The sequence below is a fragment of the Corythoichthys intestinalis genome, chromosome 1 (genome assembly GCF_030265065.1).
Source record: "Corythoichthys intestinalis isolate RoL2023-P3 chromosome 1, ASM3026506v1, whole genome shotgun sequence".
Lineage (NCBI taxonomy): Eukaryota > Metazoa > Chordata > Actinopteri > Syngnathiformes > Syngnathidae > Corythoichthys > Corythoichthys intestinalis.
In genome coordinates, this window is record NC_080395.1 from 67,813,373 (window position 1) to 67,835,501 (window position 22,129).

Genomic DNA, 22,129 nt, shown 5'->3' on the forward strand with positions numbered 1-22,129 from the left:
GAGCAGGAAGTTATCGATATCGGTATCGGTTTCAAAAAAATGGATATCGTGCACCCCTAATACTTTTGGAACCCCCTCAAAATGCTTTTGAGGTAGGTCGCAGGAGGTTGTCTCCTTGAAAAGTAGACGATGGAGGAAAAATCAGTGAGCACCCCTGCTATAATAGTTTTGTTGGTGTGTAGCCTGCGGTTGAGAGCTTGGTGCGCTAGTACTGTAAAATTCAACAATTGCTTTCAGCTGGTTTTGTAGTTTTTATATGCATTGCTTATGGCAGACTGTTGGTGGCTGGTTCGTACATGAAAATACTACATGTACAATTGATTAAAAAAAAAAAAAAAAAAAAAAAACTCAGAATGCCTCTCCATGCCCTCTAAGAGCTCTAAGGCTAGGTTCATACTGCAGGTCTTAATGCAAAATTCCGATTTTTTTGTCATATTTGTTTTTTTGGCACGCTCATTCAGATTGCCTTTGTCTATTGAGCCCGTTCAAGTATCACACATGCACACTAATTCCCAGTCCAGATGCGCTGAGCAAACTGACCTGCATGCGCAGGAGCATCAAAACAAATGACCACACATGCTGGCTCAACGTCACTCAAGTGTGATCATATTTTGATATCCAAAAAAAAGGACACAAATAACAAACATAAATAATCCTCGTTCAGTCGTATATTCAGAGTTAATATGGATTGATAGCATGCGTGCACGATTGATAGCAGGCTTATCCTCAACCATTTTAATTTTTTATGACTGTTGTCAAGCCCGCCCCTTCCCCAAAAGCCACGTTCAAGCTAGGCGCTAACGCTAATGCACAACTGCACCGCTACCGTAGCGCCCTATCTCGCTCTTTGCTGACGTAAGTGCTGCATGAATTCCGATTTGGGAGACTTGACAGTTCAGACCGCAGCCACATTCCATAAAAATGCGGCCCAGATCGGATTTTAACCAAAGACGAAAGTTATCTAAATCGGATTTGAGATGGTCCACTTTCATGCCACTTTTCCTGTCCAGTTAATGCCTCACTCGAGTCGGAAAAACACGCAAAAAATCGGATTTGTGCATTAAGACCTGCGGTATGAACCTAGCCTAAGACATATGAGTGAAATATTTCTAAATGTTGTGACCAGAATGAGCCACGCACGTGGAAAGGCAGAGGCGGCTGAGGGAGTTGCACAGAAGGCCATGGAAGAATGTCGACTCTCCCGGATAGCAGCCAAAGAGCTCTCACCCTCCTTTCACATCTATGGCAATGGTGAGTTGTCTATACACAATCCATACCAAACATTACAAAATAACCATGAATATTCATTTATAAATGTATATTTATTATTTATTTACATTTTAACTACATTTATTTATGAATGTAGTGAGAAGAGTATCCTATTTACATTCATTCATTCATATTTAAAGGTAAAAAACTAATAGCTTTCCAAATTATACTGTACCTGATAATGTCATTAATGTTATTTTATTTATTTATTTATTTTTTTCCTGCTTTTTTTTTTGTACTATACAGTGGGGAGAATAAGTATTTGATACACTGCCAATGGGTTTTCCCATTGACAGTGTATTAAATACTTGTTCTCCCCACTGTATTTATTTGCAAGAGGCACTGTAGTCTGTAGGGCTCCACTACTAAATGAATGTTCTATGTCTGCTGCATTTTCCATGTAAACAACTCTCATTCATTTAAAAAAAAAACAACAACAAAAAACTGAAACACTTGAGCACGATACCTAATGATGTGTCTACTTGGTATACTGTAAATTGAAATTTGTTGTAGTGAAAAAGGAATAATGATAGAGATAGCTATTATTCCATACAATGCGATGCTATTGTAGATTGAAGGTGACTGCCTGTGCATGATTTAATTTGTTTGCTGCTGTTGTTTTATTATTCATGCTATTAACACTGCTCCAAAATCACACACACACCCCCACACACACTTGGCCACCTAATGAGATCACTGTGGGTTTCTGTCAGTTCACTTAACGAGTGTTATTATCAAACTGTTTTGCTAGGGCTGGAATGTCAGAAGCTCCAGCACCAGGACGCCAAGGACAAAGACCATGAGGTCATCTCCACCGGAACAGACAGTCCAGAGCTATGTACTCCGGACACGACACCGCCTGTAATAACGCCTCATCTCAGTCCTGTGCTGAGTGTCCCCATCTGTCCAACTCGCAGCCCACCCAATCATATGCATCGCCCCAGAAATGCTTGCTTCATGAGACAGAGTGCCGTGGACGATCAAGGCGGGTCAGAGATCCAGGTGCTAGTGGAGTCACGGGATATGGACCTGCTGAAAGGGGGTTCTAACAATTGGGTGGATGGTGTGTACCCGGATCGAGGATGTAGCAGCCGTTCAACAACGCCCTCTTTACTAGAAGAACAGGAGGGACAAATTAATGGCCACGATCCCGTCCTTTTGTCCAACCACAAGCTACGGGATAAATCAATGTCCAATCACAAAGTCCGGGAGCACACGTCTTCCCACAGAGCATGGGAGAACTCTGTGTCCAGCCAAAAATCCTCCAAGCATGCCTCTTCCAATCACAAGTCGAGGGAGTACACATCATCCAATCATAAAACATGGGATCCTTCTTCTACCAACCACAAGGCTTGTGAGCATACCACTTCCAACTATAGGCAGGTACACATTTTGTCCAGTCAAAAGGCTTTGGAACATAACATGTCTAATCACAAGACTTCTGAGCATGCTTCCTCCAATCACAACTCCCAAGATCATATTTCTTCCAATCACAGCCCCAATGACCATGTGGCCTCCAGTTACTTCCGAAAGCATGTCTTCTCCAACCACCTAAAGCAGCACAATCCCTCCAACCACAAGCATAACGAGCATGCTGTAATTGACCAAAGGCAAGACGGCCACACCGAGGGCTGGACTGCAGTTACCACCCTTAGGTGGAGCCCTGCCCACTCACGCCTCACAGAGCAAGATGAGGAGAAGATGAATGAATACACAGTCGACATGAGGCTTCAGTGTCCGGAATCGCAGATACTGCAGGGGTTGGCTGAGGATTCGCCTGCAGCCCTAAAAAACAATAGGCTGCGATCCCGAGCCCTGAGGCCAGTTAGAGAGGGATCTGTGGACTCGGTCCAAATGCTTGACAATTTGAGTGTGGGGGCAGAGTTGGAGGACTGGCCGTTGCATAGGGACCTCACCCTCTCCCCACCGCTTCAGTCTCAGCCCATCACACTGGAGCAGGAAGGAGAGCTTTTCCCACTCAAATCAAACTCAGTAAGTCAATTTCTGTCTTTTTTTGTTGATCTTTCACAATTATAATATTTTTTTTACAACACAGGAGAGGAGAAACATTTTTTTTATAACAAAGATATTGGTCATTAAGGAACTGGAGGACATTTGGGTTTAAAATATTCTAAAAATAAGCTTGAAATTTACAGATGTTTCTGATGCATAAATATCAGGTAACCCACCATCATAGGCTTGATTAGCCATACGCAGAGATTGAGGGGAGGCAGGTGGGGAAGTGCCCCCTCCAGTGGCCGAGAAATGTTATTGCATGTAATTGACTTTCCTATAGAGCCTACCCACGTACCACGTGCTCGCTGTATGGTTCCGCCCACTTGTCCGTCAAAACATAGTGTTCACCTGTTACGGCTACGTACATTTCTCCTATTTACGGCGTGTTTTTCTGCTCCTTAACATTAATAATCAAAACGGTGAAGGCGTGAGTGGCTGTTGGTTGCACTAACAGAGAAGATGGAAGGAGAGACTTGAAGTTTTACCGTATTCCGAGGGATCCAAAGAGGAGAGCGAAATGGACGGCTGCAATTCGACGTGAAAACTGGACACCAAAAAATCACCACAGACTATGTAGTAGTCATTTTATATCCGGTAAGATGCATTTAATATATATTTAGAGGGTTTTGGCCTGACAACCACAATTAAGATCATTGCTAGGCTAATCGCCGACAACATACGACGTAGTATGACATAGTTTCAAATTCAAGATGTTTGTGACTTCCCTTTCTTCCACCATCGTTATTTTTTGAATAATATTTAGCTGGTACCAAGTGAAAGAAACTGGCCTCGTCTACGGGGCTGACAAATAACCACAATTAAGATCATTGCTAGGCTAATCGCCGACAACATACACGTATGTATGTAGTGAGTGCTATCGCTAAACCATATAAACATTAAAAGCCCTAGCTCCATTGACAAATGACATGAAATACATTAGACTTGACAGTGGATGTTAGCAAGAACAAAAGATTTTGAATTGAAAATTTCGTAACTCACCTTCCGAGCACAAGATTCCTGCCGAATTTTCGTGTACGAGGACCTGTTTCACCCAACCAGCAACGTAGCATTTATAAGCCTCCAAGCTCTTAAAGTTTTTCAAACTTTCGTGAGAATAGGCTGATTTTGTGTGGACAAGATAGTTGTAAATATCAGGGTCAGGCAGAGACGGTGAAGGCAGCCGGTCAAAAATCATCGATCTAGGCATCAAATATGGATCTGGCGACTGTATAGAACGAAGCTTTTCCACATAACGCCTTTTATGCAACAGATCCAGTGAGTTTGCGGCATCAGAAAGCACCGGGTCTTCCATGAAATGCATTTTAAATTCCGCCATCAATTGAAAACAATGCTAATACAGAGTCAAAATGACGGACAAGTGGGCGGAACCATACAGCGAGCATGTGGTACGTGGGTAGGCTCTATAGAGCCTACCCACCAACGTCATAAAACCACGTGCTCGCTGTATGGTTCCGCCCACTTGTCCGTCATTTTGACTCTGTATTAGCATTGTTTTCAATTGATGGCGGAATTTAAAATGCATTTCATGGAAGACCCGGTGCTTTCTGATGCCGCAAACTCACTGGATCTGTTGCATAAAAGGCGTTATGAGGAAAAGCTTCGTTCTATACAGTCGCCAGATCCATATTTGATGCCCAAATCGATGTTTTTCGACCCACTGTCTTCGCCCTGTCTGCCTGACATCTGCTACGCTGATATTTACAATTATCTTGTCCCCACAAAATCAGCCTATTCCCACGAAAATTTGAAAAACTTCAAGAGCTTGGAGGCTTATAAATACTTCGTTGCTGGTTGGGTGAAACAGGTCCTCGTTCGGCAGGAATCTATCTTGTGCTTGGAAAGGTGAGTTACGAAATTTTCAATTCAAAATCTTTTGTTATTGCTAACATCCACTGTCAAGTCTAATGTATTTCATGTCGTTTGTCAATGGAGTTAAGGCTTTTAATGTTTATATGGTTTAGCGATAGCACTCTCACGACATACATACGTGTATGTTGTCGGCGATTAGCCTAGCAATGATCTTAATTGTGGTTATTTGTCAGCCCCGTAGATGAGGCCAGTTTCTTTCACTTGGTACCAGCTAAATATTATTCAAAAAAATAACGATGGTGGAAGAAAGGGAAGTCACAAACATCTTGAATTTGAAACTATGTCGTACTACGTCGTATGTTGTCGGCGATTAGCCTCGCAATGATCTTAATTGTGGTTATTTGTCAGCCCCGTAGACGAGGCCAGTTTCTTTCACTTGGTACCAGCTAAATATTATTCAAAAAAATAACGATGGTGGAAGAAAGGGAAGTCACAAACATCTTGAATTTGAAACTATGTCGTACTACGTCGTATGTTGTCGGCGATTAGCCTCGCAATGATCTTAATTGTGGTTATTTGTCAGCGCCGTAGACGAGGCCAGTTTCTTTCACTTGGTACCAGCTAAATATTATTCAAAAAATAACGATGGTGGAAGAAAGGGAAGTCACAAACATCTTGAATTTGAAACTATGTCGTACTACGTCGTATGTTGTCGGCGATTAGCCTCGCAATGATCTTAATTGTGGTTATTTGTCAGCCCAAAACCCCCTAAGTATATCTTAAATGCATCTTACCGGATATAAAATGACTACTACATAGTCTGTGGTGATTTTTTGGTGCCCAGTTTTCACGTCGAATTGCAGCCGTCCATTTCGCTCTCCTCTTTGGATCCCTCGGAATACGGTAAAACTTCAAGTCTCTCCTTCCATCTTCTCTGTTAGTGCAACCAACAGCCACACACGCCTTCACCATTTTGATTATTAATGTTAAGGAGCAGAAAAACACGCCGTAAATAGGAGAAATGTACGTAGCCGTAACAGGTTAACACTATGTTTTGACGGACAAGTGGGCGGTACAATTCAGGAGAGCGGAGCTGTGACGTCACGTGGGTAGGGTCTATAGACAAGTTTCCTGAGCGAAACATGGGCAGTGCCATCTTTGACATTTTTTGCTATGGACTTAGACAGAACAACATGAATTGCGGTTGAAGCAAGCAGTGTGTAGACAAAGTCAAAACTGCAAAATCAAACCAGAGGAACTCACGGAATCTCCAAAAATGGATTCAGGACGACGTAGATGAACCTCCGGGACTTTCTGTCTTGTGCAATTGTTCTCATCACTTTGTTGATCATTCGTGGACAAAATTCTTACAATCAGTGCAGCCTGTGTTAACATGAGGTGTAAATTGATACGCCGGCCACTTGAGTGACCAAAATTAGGCAAAATTACAAATTATATTATCGTTGCCAAATGAAGGAGAGCTGACCCAGATTTTGTTGTTAGAAGGAAATACAAGGCATTGTTCATCTGGTTAAATTATAGTTAAGGTATTATGAGCTCATCACACATGTATAGTACATATAAACACAAATAGTATATCATTCTTTTTTTTTATTGCAGATATTGAGTGCAGTAAAACGTTTAGAAAACATGACTGCATTTCTTGTTTTATTTCAGACGATTGGTGCATGTGCAAAAACAGGTCAATGAATCGCATTTGATAAAATTATCATAAAAATATTAACAAAGGTGGAGTATAAGTCTAGCCTTCCACCATCAAAGTATAATGCATGTAGTCTCGATATATGTCCATCAACATACAAGAAGTGTTGTTGTGAGGAACATCAAGTTGTCTTCCCTTGCCTAACAGCGTTTTCCCCCTGTAAACAAACGAACACAAACTTGTAACACTTAAATTTATGAATTTAGGGTAAGAAGCCATTTATGTAGATGAGTGTTTATTTTCCATTTCTTTATCGTTGTATAACTAGATTTCGCAAAGCTAATGATGTCTCAGATGTGACGCAAAACACATAATTGTAGTCAAATTGAGCATAACTGTGCCAACCTACAGGTACTGATTAGCGACAGGCCAGCAGCAGATAGCATGTGTTGCAGCCACATCAGTAAAGTAGCTGTAGTAAATAAATATTAAACATCATCATAATTATAATCATCATCGTCGTAACAATATCAAAGACAACATGTCCTTTCATGTGCAAGATTTTAGCTATTAGCTATTTTTGGAGCACTGGACACATGAAAATGCAGGGATAAGAAGAACATACCTTCCATAAAACAGCGGCAACATGGCTATATAAACCCCAGTCTTTGTGGTCGTATGGGCTTGGGTCCACATCTGCCTTCATGAACATGTTGTCCTCCCATGTCGTGATTATGGCAGATGTATGCAATATTTCCAAATTGCCTTTTTTGACTGATTTTGATGAGTGATGCTACAGCTCCACTGTTGTTTTGGTTAGAGAAAGTGTAAAACGGAAGTCGCCAGCAGAAATGCGGAAGTAAAGCGGAAGTACCTCGGAAACTTGTCTATACAGTTAGTCCCCTGGTTACGAATGAGTTCCGTTCCTACGCTGGCGACATTAACGGAATTTCCGCGTAAGTCGGAATTAACCCTTTAAGTACCCCAAAATACCCCCCAAATCTCAGAATAACGATGTAAAAACATGTATTATACGTCATTGTACTGTCCTCGTCAAGACATTGGAGCTAAAGCGTGAGTTATGCTACTGAGCTGCGGTGACGACGAAGCGACATCACCGCACATCATGAGCATTCGATAGTTCTGCGGCGTTGCTCTGTAATTCACCACCGAGCCACTAGAGGGGTGTGGCGTTGTGTTTGTAGGGTTTTGGGGGACTCTTGACTACTTCTAGTTTTCTTCCGGTTACACTGCTATGCTAAAATTCTGATGGAGATAAAACACATTGAACAACAAATGTTGATCATACAAATGTAGAGGCGCAAGCGACGCAGAAGACTGTTTCGGAGGTGGTCTGTTGATAGCTTGATGTCGTCACATTACGAATTCTAGCTTCGGGTGGAAGCCAGCAAGCTGTGGTTGCTAGCTTCAAACTGGTGTCGAGCACTGTGTCCAGCATTTTGTCCGAGGCTGCAAAGAATTGTGGACAGAATTTTTGCCATGTCCTACAACCAGGCAGTGGGAAGCCATAGCAGATTTCTGGTGGCTATGGAACTTCCCAAACTGCATTGTAAGCCTTGATGGTAAACACGGTATCATAAAAGCAGCGAGGCACTCTCAATTAGTGATGATGTATCAATTGTGTGAACTGTCTAGTTAAAAATTAAACATCAAAACAACTCTTTTGACACCAAACCTGTGCTTTATTCTTCATATACTTGAAGTGTGACAATTAAATAGGTCACAGACTCACAGCAAACATACAGTGGGGAGAACAAGTATTCAAGTGTTAAAATTAAATACTTGTTCTTCCCACTGTATGTACATAATAAATGATGAAGTGCGCCAACCAAAAATACGACATAAAGTGATAAAAAGCTGGCAGTTTTTGACCGAATGAGTCACCGTGGCCATTTGACTCCGAAGACACACACATACTTGTCTCGGAGGTTCTTCCATTTTTTTTATTCAATCGCTGGCTGACCTTCAGCCTCGTATTTTCAGCAATCTTCTTCCACGAATTGCTTGCCATTTGGCAATCTTCATAATGTCTTGACGAGACATTGTAGAGGTTGTCATTATGGTTGTTCCAATCATGTTTTTTTGCTCCCGATCCGATCCCGATCGTTTTAGTTTGAGTATCTGCCGATCCCGATATTTCCCGATCCGATTGCTTTTTTTTTGCTCACGATTCAATTCCAATCATTCGTGATAATTTTTCCCGATCATATACATTTTCAATTCAATTCAATTCAATTCAATTTATTCACACACACATTCATATTTACAAAGTGTACATAATATCTCAGTGTTGAGCCAAGATTATGTGTGAGTCAGGTCTCCTTAAGAAGCTACTAAAAGCTTATAGTCAGGAGCCTGCATACATTAAGACAATCACAAGAAACATTATCAGGTCATTATCAGATGAGCAGAAGGGTGAGTTGCAGTTTTTTTACACTGTTCACATACAAAAACATAATAATGTACAATAACTCGATATATATATATATACACACACACACATACACGCCCACACACACACAGAGAAATTTTGGCAACGCATTAAGAAAAAAATGAATAAAACTCGGACGAATATATACATTCAACATACAGTACATAAGTACTGTATTTGTTTATTATAACAATAAATCCTCAAGATGGCATTTACATTATTAACATTCTTTCTGTGAGAGGGATCCACGGATAGAAAGACTTGTGTCTTTGTATATTGTGACTAATTATTGCCATCTAGTGTATTTGTTGAGTTTTCAGTAAATGATACTGCAGCCATGCCCCAATGCATGATGGGAAGTGGAACCATGATGGGAAGTGGAACCATGATGGGAAGTAAAACCATGACTGTGCGTCATGCTACCAATGGATATATCTTCTCTGCTTTGGGAAGTAACTTATGGTGTTAAGACAAAGATTAATTGTCACCTTGCTTCCCCACATTGCTGCCCATGATATTTGTAATCATAGGGAGAGGGATTGCAAGGTTTTAGCCAATTGAAGAAAGGCTCCAAAGGCTGCCAAAATTCATTCTACTCGTTTTGCGCTGCCTTTTAGCTCTCTATATAGGTAAATCGGAGTCTTTACAGATTGAGCTCGACAATTAGTGAAAGGGTCGTGCAGCGCATATAGTGACACATTTTTTAATAAATTAATTGCCGCCGCTATTGGGATATTTTTGATAACCCTCCCTTAAGCCTAAATTAAAGACTCTGGATGAGTGTAACATATTATCTCTGTGACGTTAAATAAAATTAGAAAACGATTTAATTAAAAAAATATATATTAAAAAAGGCATGGCCGATATTTTTTTGCTGATTCCGATACTTTGAAAATGATGTGATCGGACCCGCCGATCGATCGGGATCGGGACATCTCTAGTTGTCATACTTGCTCTTCGTTGATACTCTCGTCGGCTTGGTCCATTTTTGCGTGTAGCAAAACAATGTTTGACAATGGAGGTGATTTCGCGCTGAACTGAAAACAACAATCTGAGCGGACCAATCACAGTTCATTTCCACCACATCACACGCGTTGACGCGGCGCAAAGTCAGAAAATTGTGAAGGAACAAGAGAGGCTACGGCGAAGGGTCGTAAATTGGGTCTTCCTTGACAGCGCAGGTCTGACGCGGAACCATATCTCAGCCTTAAGTCCTCGCTAGACAGTGAGCTAAGCTCCAAAATGACGATGTCAGATGTCCGTGAGGTTTGCTGACTTTATACAGTTGCTCATGACATCAACACTTGCAGAATGAAACTAAAATAAAAAATAGCCGTTTAATTAATTACTTTCTATTTAGAGATTATGATTTTTTTGGGGGGGGTGCAGGGGGGCACCAAAGCATCATGCTGCCCAGGGCACCATGTAGGCTAGGAACGCCACTGCCCACAGTTTCAATAGGCAGCAATAAGACAAAAAATTTTAAATGTACATATATGTTCTCCAATTTTGGAACGGCATATTTGGTTAAAACCTGAACATGCAACGAGAATGAATGTATACGTTCATTTTTTGTGCTGCAAACTTTATACAGTCAGTATTGGGTAAGACTAATTCTTCTTTTCATCCTCCAATCTTCTAGGGCTCCAGCTCCATTCTGGTGGTTATGGTCATCTTACTCAATATTGGAGTAGCCATTCTTTTCATTCATTTCTTTATTTAGGATGAAACAGGTATGAGTAATGCATTATATTATATTCTTACTTGTTGCAATGGACATTCAGCTTCTTCCACTGGAGCCCGCAGCCTTGATGACAGATGCAGAGCCTCGGTGAAGAGGCCCATTTCAGTTTCTGCATGGTCACCATTTCTTTTCCTCCTTTTATCTTATTTCATATTGGTTTTGAGTTTGCAACCATCAAAAAGAGGATTGACAATGTTTCACAATAAAGTTGAAAATTGCAGCTTTATGATTGCGGCATTTTTGGACACATATGCATGGGTGTCCATTGCATACTGTCAAATGGACAGTCACAGGCAGATTTGGTTCATTTTCCACCAATCCAGAGGAAAAAATGAATGTGGTTATCATCTAACATGCAAGTACGCAAAACACACTACAAATTTGCACTGCACATTAAAACAAAAGATTTGTCCTTCAACACTTTATCATCTTGGTCCCCATTACCAATTTCATACCCCTATTCACACTATGCGCTACATACAGAAATATGCTGCAAGAGTAGATCCATTCAAAGGGCTCAGCCATTATTTCTTTATTTACTCTATTTTAAACCCACTTGAAGCTTTTGCATGAGGTTGTGTGGGATGTTAAATTGCATCGTCAATCCCTTTAACATCACTATTTCGTCTTCATTTATTTGGATTACATCCTAGTCATCACTTCTTGTTGCTTCTTGTTTAGAGCCGCCACACTCCATACACTGCTGGCCAAAAGTATTGGCACCCCTGAAATTCTGTCCGATAATGCTAAATTTCTCCCAGAAAATGATTGTAATCACAAATGCTTTAGTAGTAACATCTTCATTTATTTTGCTTGCAATGAATAACCACAAAAGAGAACGAAACAAAATATTAAATCATTATCATTTCACACAAAACTCCAAAAATTGGCCGGAAAAAAGTACAGTGGTACCTTGGCATACGATCGACATCCGACATCAAATTTGACTCGCCATTGGTTTCTACATCCGACGACATGCTCGAAATACGATGAGATGACAGCACCGCAGACATACGCACGGCAGTTTTTCTTGTGTGAGAAATCAACGCAGGTTTCAAAAATGTTGGTACAGGTGGTGAAACAAGGAAAAAGGTGACGCTTACCTTCTAGATGAAGATGCAAATTATAGAAAAATATGAGTGTGGGGTGCGCATCCTTGAACTGGCTCAACAATACATCTCCACGGTTCTCTTCCGACCACCGTTCGCCAGTCATTATAAGTTAAGCTAACAATTATTATTGTGGTAACATCGCCAAAGAAATCACCAGCTTCGTCACGTTTTTATCATTTATTTCACAACTTATTCAACACAAAACGCCTCCTGAACGCCACAGTTGACAACGTTCTCAAGAAAACATTGAAAGTGAAAGTGAAACTCTCAAGCTCACCGTTCTCGGGCACAGTGCGTTCAGGTACAGCAAAAAACATCCGCCACATTAGAACCTGATTCGATACATTATTACAGGAATAGTAATTATTATTATTATTATTATATTATTCCGATTTTTACGTATAATTTATTTGTTTTGCTATGTGCAATTGCCATTTGTAATAGTACCAGCAGTATTTATTAAGGATTTAGTGTAGGTTTTTGGGCTGTGGAACGAATTAATGGAATTATAATGTATTTCTATGGGAAAATCCTGCTCGACATACGACCATTTTGACTTACAAACAAGGTCCTGGAACGAATTAACTTCGTTGGTAGCACAACTTTTAGACAAAATAACTGTGAACAACCACTTCCGGTATCCATTAATTAGTTTCTTACAATGCTCTGCTGGAATTTTAGACCATTCTTCTTTGGCAGACTGCTCCAGGTCTCTGAGATTTGAAGGGTGCCTTTTCCAAACTGCCATTTTCAGGTCTCTCCACATGTGCTCTATGGTATTCAGGTCTGGACTTATTGCTGGCCACTTTAGAAGTCTCCAGTGTTTTCTCTCAACCCATTTTCTTGTGCTTTTTGAAGTGTGTTTTTGGTCATTGTCCTGCTGGAAGACCCATGACCTCTGATGGAGACCTAGCTTTCTCACACTAGGCCCTACATTATGCTGCAAAATTTGTTGGTAGTCTTAAGATTTCATAATGCCATGCACCGGTCAAGCAGTCGAGTGCCAGAGGAAGCAAATCAACCCAAAAACATCAGGGGACCTCCAACATGTTTGACTGTGGGGACAGTGTTCTTTTCTTTGAAGGCATCGTTTTTTCCCCCCTGTAAACTGTATGTTGATGCCTTTTCCCAAAAGCTCTACTTTTGTCTCATCTGACCAGAGAACATTCTTCCAAAATGGTTTTGGTTTTTTCAGGTAAGTTTTGGCAAACTCCAACCTGGCTTTATTATGTCTCTGGGTCAGAAGTGGGGTCTTCCTGGGTATCCTACCATAGAGTCTCTTTTCATTCAGACACCGACGGATAGTACTGGTTGACACTGTCGTACCTTCGGACTGCAGGACAGCTTGAACTTGTTTGGATGTTAGTCGAGGTTATTTATCCACCATCCGTACAATTTTTTGTTGAAATCTCTCGTCAATTTTTCCTTTCCGTCCACATTTAGGGAGGTTAGCCACAGTGCTATGGGCTTTACACTTATTGATGGCACTGCGGACGGTAGACACGGGAACATTCAGGTCTTTGGAGATGGACTTGGAGCCTTGAGATTGCCCATGCTTTCCTCACAATTTTGCTTCTCAAGTCCTCAGACAGTTCTTTGGTCTTCTTTCTTTTCTCCATGCTCAATTTGGTACACACAAGGACACAGGACATAGGTTGAATCATCTTTAATCCATGTTAACTGGCTACACGTGTTATTTCGTTATTGCCAACACCTGTTATGTGCCACAGGTAAGTAACAGGTGCTGTTAATTACACAAATTAGCGAAGCATCACATGATTTTTCAAAGGGTGCCAATACCTTTGTCCGACCCATTTTTGGAGTTTTGTGTAAAATTATAATGATTTTTTTCCCCATTCTCTTTTGTGTTTTTTCATTGCAAACAAAATAAATTAAGATACTACTACCAAAGCATTTGTAATTGCAATCATTTTCTGGGAGAAATTGAGCATTATCTGACAGAATTGCAGGGGTGCCAATACTTTTGGTCAGCAGTGTACAACCAAATCATTGCATCATGTATGATTAGTGAACTTTTTTTTGGATGTCTCATCAACATGTTTCAAGACAAACATTTATACTCAAGAAATTTATATTTTTTTATGTCATCACTCCTTCTCGTGCATCAGATACACATTCGCGCGCCAACCAAACATATGACACATTTAACTGCTAACATATTGAGAGGAATTCTGCCTTGTCCCTTTGTACAGCCTCCAGACTGTTATGTTATGACCACTAATTATACTAAATATGTGTACGTGTCATTATTATTCGAGTTTGACACATTTTGCAAGCCAGAGAGAATGCAGAGTGCCTCATATTAATTCAGTTTCCTTCTCAAATTAATTTTCATGTAAACTGCAATGAAATACACAGTGATGCCAGGCTAAGAAGAAAGAGGTAACACGACTTACACTCCCCACTTAACCAGGAATGGCATGCACTGTTTTGACTCTGTCTCTTAGTCGCCCTTTGGACCACACAAAATGGGGAAGGTGGGGTTTCTACAGTGTCGTTTCCTGACACTTTTTGGACCGGATAAGATTTTTCCGCATGTTTGTTCAGCCTGCTCAATCTGGTGTCACTTTGTAAAGTCTTTCCTTCTCGTCTCTTTTATTAAGTAACACAAGGCTAGATGAGACATGGAGAGCAGTGTGAAATAAATGCTAGCTTTTAACTCTCAGTGGATATTGAAATGTCCTGAATTTATGAATGATATAAAAATAAACTCTCTACTATTATATGTTTTATACTTCGCACCCAGTGGCATCATCATGTTGTGAGATCATTGCATGCCGGAGCATGCTATTTCTTACGCTTTGGTTTATGAGGTTGTTAATGTGGAGAAATTAATAAACTGTTTGAAATATTAAGCCCGCTGTTATGTGTTTATTGCTACTTTATTGCCAATATTTTTTAAATGTTAGGTTATGCAATGGTAATACGTGAAATTCACACTGTGAACAAAGTTCACATTGTGAACAAAGATTGGAGAAAACTACACACACAACACGTTGTGCATCGGGCACCTTATTTTCTGAGGGGCGCCACAACAAGGAGCGTATTTTTCGGACTACAAGTCAGTTTTTTTTCATAGTTTGGCTGGGGGTGCGACTTATACTCTGGAGCGACTTAGGTGTGAAATTATTAACACATCATTACGTCATTTCACATTTTATTTTGGTGTTTTGGAGAGACACTGATGGTTTGGTAAACTTGTTAGCATGTTCTTTATGCTATAGTTATCTGACTAACTCTTAATAGCTATGTTACGTTAACATACCGACCACGTTCGCATTTCATTGGTCATGTATCTCGTAACATTATCATACTGTACACTTATTCAGCATGTTGTTTTCTATTGTATTTTTATTTTAAATTGCCTTTCAAGATGACATATCTGTTCTATGTGTTGGATTTTATCAAGTTAATTTACCCCAAAAATGCAACTTATACTCTGGTGCGACATATATATATATTTTTTTCTCTTCGTTGGGCATTTTATGGCTGGTGCGACTTATACTCAGGTGCGTCTTATAGTCCGAAAAATACGGTACTGTAATTTTCTGACTATAAGCCGCTACTTTTTTCCCTCATTTTGAATCCTGCGGCTTATTTGTTGATTTATTTGGGTTAATAGGTAACACTTTATTTGATAGCGGCGTAATCAGACAATCATAAGATCATCATAATTATGATATGGAACTGTCATGGGCATTAATGAGTGCTTGTAACAGATGTCATTGAGTGTGATTGGGCAAATTTTGTCACTAACTCCAGTTATGTGCAGTTCGGATCTTTTACATTCATTCAAAAGTAAGATAATTTGCCTGATGATCCAAAATGACATTTGTCATAAGCATTTATCAATGCTCATGACAGTGTCATGTCATAATTATGACGGGCGTATGTAAAGCGATTGATGATATCACACACAGAGATGATTATTAACAATTATAAGGGAAAGTTAAAAAAAGAGCAAACGTGTGCTCACACCTGTCTATCAGATATTATATATCAGAGCCCTTCACTGTCCATCTCTAAAACTAGTTTTTTTTTTTTTTTAATCTGTTTTATTCCCTGGCTTTTAACCCTGCATCAGACTCAACCCTTTTAATGTTTTATGGTTTGTATTTTATGTTTTTTTGTTTGTTTTTGTTTGTTTGCTTGCTTTTGACATAAGAACTGTTCCTTTCTTTAAATAATGAAATTTTCTTTATATATAAATCATCCATCATTGACACAATAGAAAAACCAATCCAAACACTTTTGCCTAGTTTTTTATTTTGGCCATTTCAAGACATTTTGATGTCCAGCAAATCTGGTTTTTCATAAATGATCGAAAAGTGGAGGTTGACGGTTGAGATAAATTGCACGCACTGCAACTGCCTTCTTTAGTTACATCCTTGCTGAAAGAGTGACATTAGATTAAAGCAACTCGTGAAGTCTTACTCCCCCCCCCCCGACTTCGCAACTGGGATCTCCCAGTTCGAGTGGTGTTCCAATTTTATTTTTCCTGATCGGAGGTTGGAAAAGTCCGACTTCCCACAAACCCCGAATGCTACACAAGCGTTGTTGTGATGTCATCTGCAGGCGCAGGCCTCCCGAGCAGATTGTGCATCCCGAGCGGATATTGCACCTGCACCAGAAGTATGTTAGGTAAATTTTTATGGTGCTTTAAAGACACCACGTGATTGAACAGGCCGGCGTAATCATAGAATTGCGAGCTTAAGTCTGATTGGTATATTGGAGCCATGTGATTATTATTGCGATGTCTCATCGGCAAAACTAGTCGAGTAACTGAATAAAGAGGAAAACTGTAACTAGTTTTAGCCCACAGTAGTAGTAGGGTTTCTTCTTCACAAATCTCCTCAAGGAAAAGTAAAAGGTATGGCTTAGTATAACTACTCTGAGCACTGAGCAGTATATTTTTCTCAAAAAGTTTCTCGAGTAAATGTAACGCGTTACTACCCACCTCTGCTAATGGCTTTAGACCTGATTTTGATATTTTCAGACTTCCCTGAAGGAGATGTCAAAAACTTGCCTTGTTGTTGGGAGGACACTCACTAAAATTGCTAATCTTCCGTTATTCGCGGATGAATCAAAATGAAATTTGGCAGGTATTCTCTTGGGATGTATACGCATCATTGGTAGGGGCCAATTTTTAAAAATATTTTTTAAACTTAGGGCTGATTAATTAATAATTACATTAGTTAATTACAAACTCTTTGTTGTCTGTAGGTTGTGAATTAGCTCGTAGAGGGCATACACGCGCTTCGGTTGTGCTTTTACTGCCTCAGGGCCAACGAGACAATTTGGGAGCGAGCCTGGCAGACGTAGTTTATTTTGAACTTCTTGACTTGGGAAGGCTTAAATATACCAAGTTTCAGGAGACAGGTAAGCATACTTAAAATTATGTTGCACATTTGCACTGTGAATAATAAAAATTTGTTAAAATAAATAGCTACTGGCCGGATATTTCACGACACAATGCCAAATGTCATTCAACAGCTTCATGTTAAAAGAGGTTGGTTTACTGCAACCCTTTTGTTTTTTATGCACTGCCACAACTTATGTGCACATTTACAAGGCAGACAGATAGGTGGAGACTGAATAGTTATCAACTTCCCACTTTAGTTTGTATACCGTGAAAGTTAGTTGAGGTTGTCAAGATATCTAAATGGATTCAGTAATGTCTCTAAATTTAAAATGATTTCTGGAGCTTAACATATTGGCTGCCATTGACGCCAATAGACAGCCCCAATCCATTTAAATAGGGAGGGATTGCAGTGATCATCTAGCCAACCAGCTTCTCCCATAGGATCTGTGAACTTAAATTAATTTTACTTTGCTTGTTTCTAGGATGTGGCCAGAAACCAGTACTCTGAGAAACCCCAGGAGGTACAGGGAGAATATGAAAACGCCAAACAGAAAGGCTCGAGAGTGGATTCAAAAAGCTACCTGAGGCGGATGTGCTTACTGCTTATCCACTTTGCCACCACATTTTATTTGTTCACATTTAAATAGCAAATACTGTATGTCTCTTTGAAACATAATTCCTTGTGGAACTTTTGCCCCACCCCTTTTTTATACTTGCAAGATAATTTGAGATTTTAACTTATCCTGTACTGTAAAGGGAGATGTACAGCTGTATAATGACAATAAAGGGCTAGTCTATTCTATTCAACAAATATCGATGGATAGGTCAGGAAATCAATCAATGATAGGATATAACAAAACAAATAAATAAATAAATAAATAGAATAAAAAATGAAAAAACTACCTATTTTCATCACTTGTCTGAAGCATTGAACACCTTTTTTTCACGGTTTGACATTTATGATTTTTCAAATAAATTAAATAATTTAACAGAGGAACTGGCCCAGGTAGATTGCACTCCTTTCTCCATTGCAAAGGGGGAGGTAAGGTCTATATTTAAAAAATCTAAAGTTAATAAGTTTCCAGGTCCAGATGGGATTAGTGGGAAATTGTTAAAGTGCTGGTCAGAGCAGCTGTGTGGTGTATTTGCTGATATTTTCGAGTCCTCCTTGAACCAGAGGAGGGTCCCAATGGCTTGGAGGGAGTCTATTATAGTTCCAGTGGCAAAGAGTAACTCTCCAGTCACATTGAATGACTTCAGACCAGTGGCACTGACCTCACTGGTCATGAAGTCATTCGAAAGGATTGTAAAACGACTCCTATTATGTAGGGTGGGCGGGGCCCTGGACCCCGGGCAATTTGCTTACAGGGCTAGAAGCGGGGTAGAGGATGCCCAGATAACACTTTTAGATCTCCTCTACAGACACTTAGATGGTCCTGGTGCGCATGCCAGGCTCCTGTTTTTGGATTTCTCCTCAGCTTTTAATACAATCCAGCCTCATGTTTTAGTTAGTAAGTTACTTGCAGAATTTAAAATTGAAAGCAATCTTGTGAGCTGGATAATGGACTTTTTAACAAATAGAACACAAAGAGTTAGAGTAAACGGTTGTCTCTCTGAAAGATGCGTCTCTTCTACTGGCTCCCCTCAGGGTTGCGTACTCTCACCCCTACTATTCATCCTTTACACAAATGATTGCAGGAGTCAGTATAGAAATAGACACATCCTGAAATATGCTGATGATACAGTCATTATCAGTTTACTGCAGAAACATGAATCCCAGCATGGGCCTGTGGTAGACGAGTTTGTTAGTTGGTGTCACAGATCTTTTCTCCAACTCAACACCTCAAAAACTAAGGATATGTGTATAGATTTTAGGAAAAAACAACCTGCTCCTCCTCAACCCACTCGTATAAAAGGTAGCAGTATTGAGGTGGTAGAGCAGTATAAATACTTGGGCACAGTGATAGACAGTAAACTCAAATTCAAGGCAAATATAGAGACCATCTGCAAAAAGGGTCAACTATGACTGTACTTCCTAAGAAAGCTGAACTCTTTTAATGTTGATAAGGATATCTTGTCTTTGTTTTATAAATCTTTCATTGAATCTGTTCTTACTTTTGCTTTTATTGCCTGGTATGGAGGTATCAGCCTGAAAGAGAAAAATGACATCAACCACATTGTTAAGGTGGCTAGTAAGATAATAGGTTGTCCACAGGTCTCCTTAACTGATATTTATGAGAGGCGGGTTATGAGGAAGGCAAATGATATTCTTGACTGTGCCGATCACCCCCTTCATTGTTCATTTGAGGTTCTCCCTTCAGGCAGGAGATACAGAGTCCCTTGTTTTAAGTCCAACAGGACAAAGAACTCCTTTTTATCAAGTGCGATTAGGCTGCTAAATTTGCACAATTCTCAGACCGAGAGGCAAAACTGTTCATAGCATTTTTAAAAATTGTGGTCTTTGTTATTTTATATGTATGTGTTATCTGTTGTTGTGTATCTGTGTGCTCACCTGCTGTAAGATAAGTTTCCCCTCCTTAGGAGACAATAAACTTGAACTTGCACAGTTTTTTTCATGGGGAAAGGCCACCTGCTGAGCCGGAAGAAGAGCCTACAACCAAGTCCATTCTTCCGTTCTTCAATATGTGGCTAAAAGCTAGCAAACAAGGCAACAAAAGTGAATGCACAGAGAGCATCATACCTCGTGGCGAACCTTATTGTTAAAACCAAGAAACCTTTCACGGTTGGAGACGAACTCATTATGCCCGCGACCAAGGATATTTGCCGTCAAGTTTTAAGAGAGGTTGCTGTTAAAAAAGGTTGATTCAGCATACAGTGAGTTACATTTTCCCTCCACTTAATATTTGTTTTTATCCCCATCGTGTTATTTCATAATTACTGTCATTTTCTGCCACACATTGCCGGTCTGTGGAAAAAAGTCCCATATCACACCGGCCCATGGTTAAAAAAAGGTGGGGGACCACTGGGCTATAGTTCAGTATCATCATAACAGTTAATGATATGTTAATGATATGTTCAGGACACGCCCTCCAAATGTCCCTAAATGACATGATATGAACAGGGCACGCCCCCAAAATGTCCCCGAATGACCTGATATGACCAGGACATGCCCCCCAAAAGCCCCCGAATGACCTGAGATGAACAGGACCCGCCCGCCAAATGTCCCCAAATCAACAGGAAGTGACCTGATAGTGACCAGAGTAATTCCTCCAGAAATTGCAGTTTCTAATATGGATAATGTATGAAAAAATACCATTATTAAAAAATACATATATCAGATATTGTAAGCAGTAAATCACAATGTTACGCCTTACTTGAGTATTCATTTCAACGAATACTTTTTTACTTGTACTTGAGTAAATTTTTGGGATGACTACTTTTACTTTAGTAATATTATTTAGAAGTAACATATATATATATATATATATATATATATATATATATATATATATATATATACACCGGCCACTTTATTAGGTACACCATGCTAGTAACGGGTTGGACCCCCTTTTGCCTTCAGAACTGCCTCAATTCTTCGTGGCATAGATTCAACAAGGTGCTGGAAGCATTCCTCAGAGAGTTTGGTCCATATTGACATGATGGCATCACACAGTTGGTGCAGATTTGTCGGCTGCACATCCATGATGCGAATCTCCTGTTCCTCCACATCCCAAAGATGCTCTATTGGATTGAGATCTGGTGACTGTGGAGGCCATTTGAGTACATTGAACTCATTGTCATGTTCAAGAAACTAGTCTGAGATGATTCCAGCTTTATGACATGGCGCATTATCCTGCTGAAAGTAGCCATCAGAAGTTGGGTACATTGTGGTCATAAAGGGATGGACATGGTCAGCAACAATACTCAGGTAGGCTGTGGCGTTCCAACGATGCTCAATTGGTACCAAGGGGCCCAAAGAGTGCCAAGAAAATATTCCCCACACCATTACACCACCACCACCAGCCTGAACCGTTGATACAAGGCAGGATGGATCCATGCTTTCATGTTGTTGACGCTACCATACGAATGTCGCAGCAGAAATCGAGACTCATCAGACCAGGCAACGTTTTTCCAATCTTCTATTGTCCAATTTCGATGAGCTTGTGCAAATTGTAGCCTCAGTTTCCTGTTCTTAGCTGAAAGGAGTGGCACCCGGCGTGGTCTTCTGCCGCTGTAGCCCATCTGCCTCAAAGTTCGACGTACTGTGCGTTCAGAGATGCTCTTCTGCCTACCTTGGTTGTAACGGGTGGTTGTTTGAGTCACTGTGGCCTTTTTATCAGCTCGAACCAGTCTGGCCATTCCCCTCTGACCTCTGGCATCAACAAGGCATTTCCGCCCACAGAACTGCTGCTCACTGGATATTTTTTCTTTTTCGGACCATTCTCTGTAAACCCGAGAGATGGTTGTGCGTGAAAATCCTAGTAGATCACCAGTTTCTGAAATACTCAGACCAGCCCTTCTGGCAACAACAACCATGCCACGTTCAAAGTCACTCAAATCACCTTTCATCCCCATACTGATGCTCGGTTTGAACTGCAGGAGATTGTCTTAAACCATGTCTACATGCCTAAATGCACTGAGTGGCCGCCATGTGATTGGCTGATTAGAAATGAAGTGTTAACGAGCAGTTGGACAGGTG

The 22,129-nt window shown here is 40.3% G+C and overlaps 1 protein-coding gene across 1 annotated transcript in view; it reads left to right on the plus strand.

Annotated features, from left to right (window-relative positions):
• The window catches only part of jph3a (junctophilin 3a), a 35,975-nt gene extending 21,038 nt beyond the window's left edge, over positions 1-14,937 (plus strand). Inside the window, exons 3-5 of the mRNA XM_057849090.1 lie at positions 1,127-1,251; positions 2,021-3,261; positions 10,873-14,937. Coding sequence (XP_057705073.1) covers positions 1,127-1,251; positions 2,021-3,261; positions 10,873-10,953 — 1,447 coding nt within the window. The 3' untranslated portion in view covers positions 10,954-14,937. The remainder of the gene's footprint in view (positions 1-1,126; positions 1,252-2,020; positions 3,262-10,872) is intronic.
• The last annotated feature ends 7,192 nt before the right edge of the window (positions 14,938-22,129 follow it).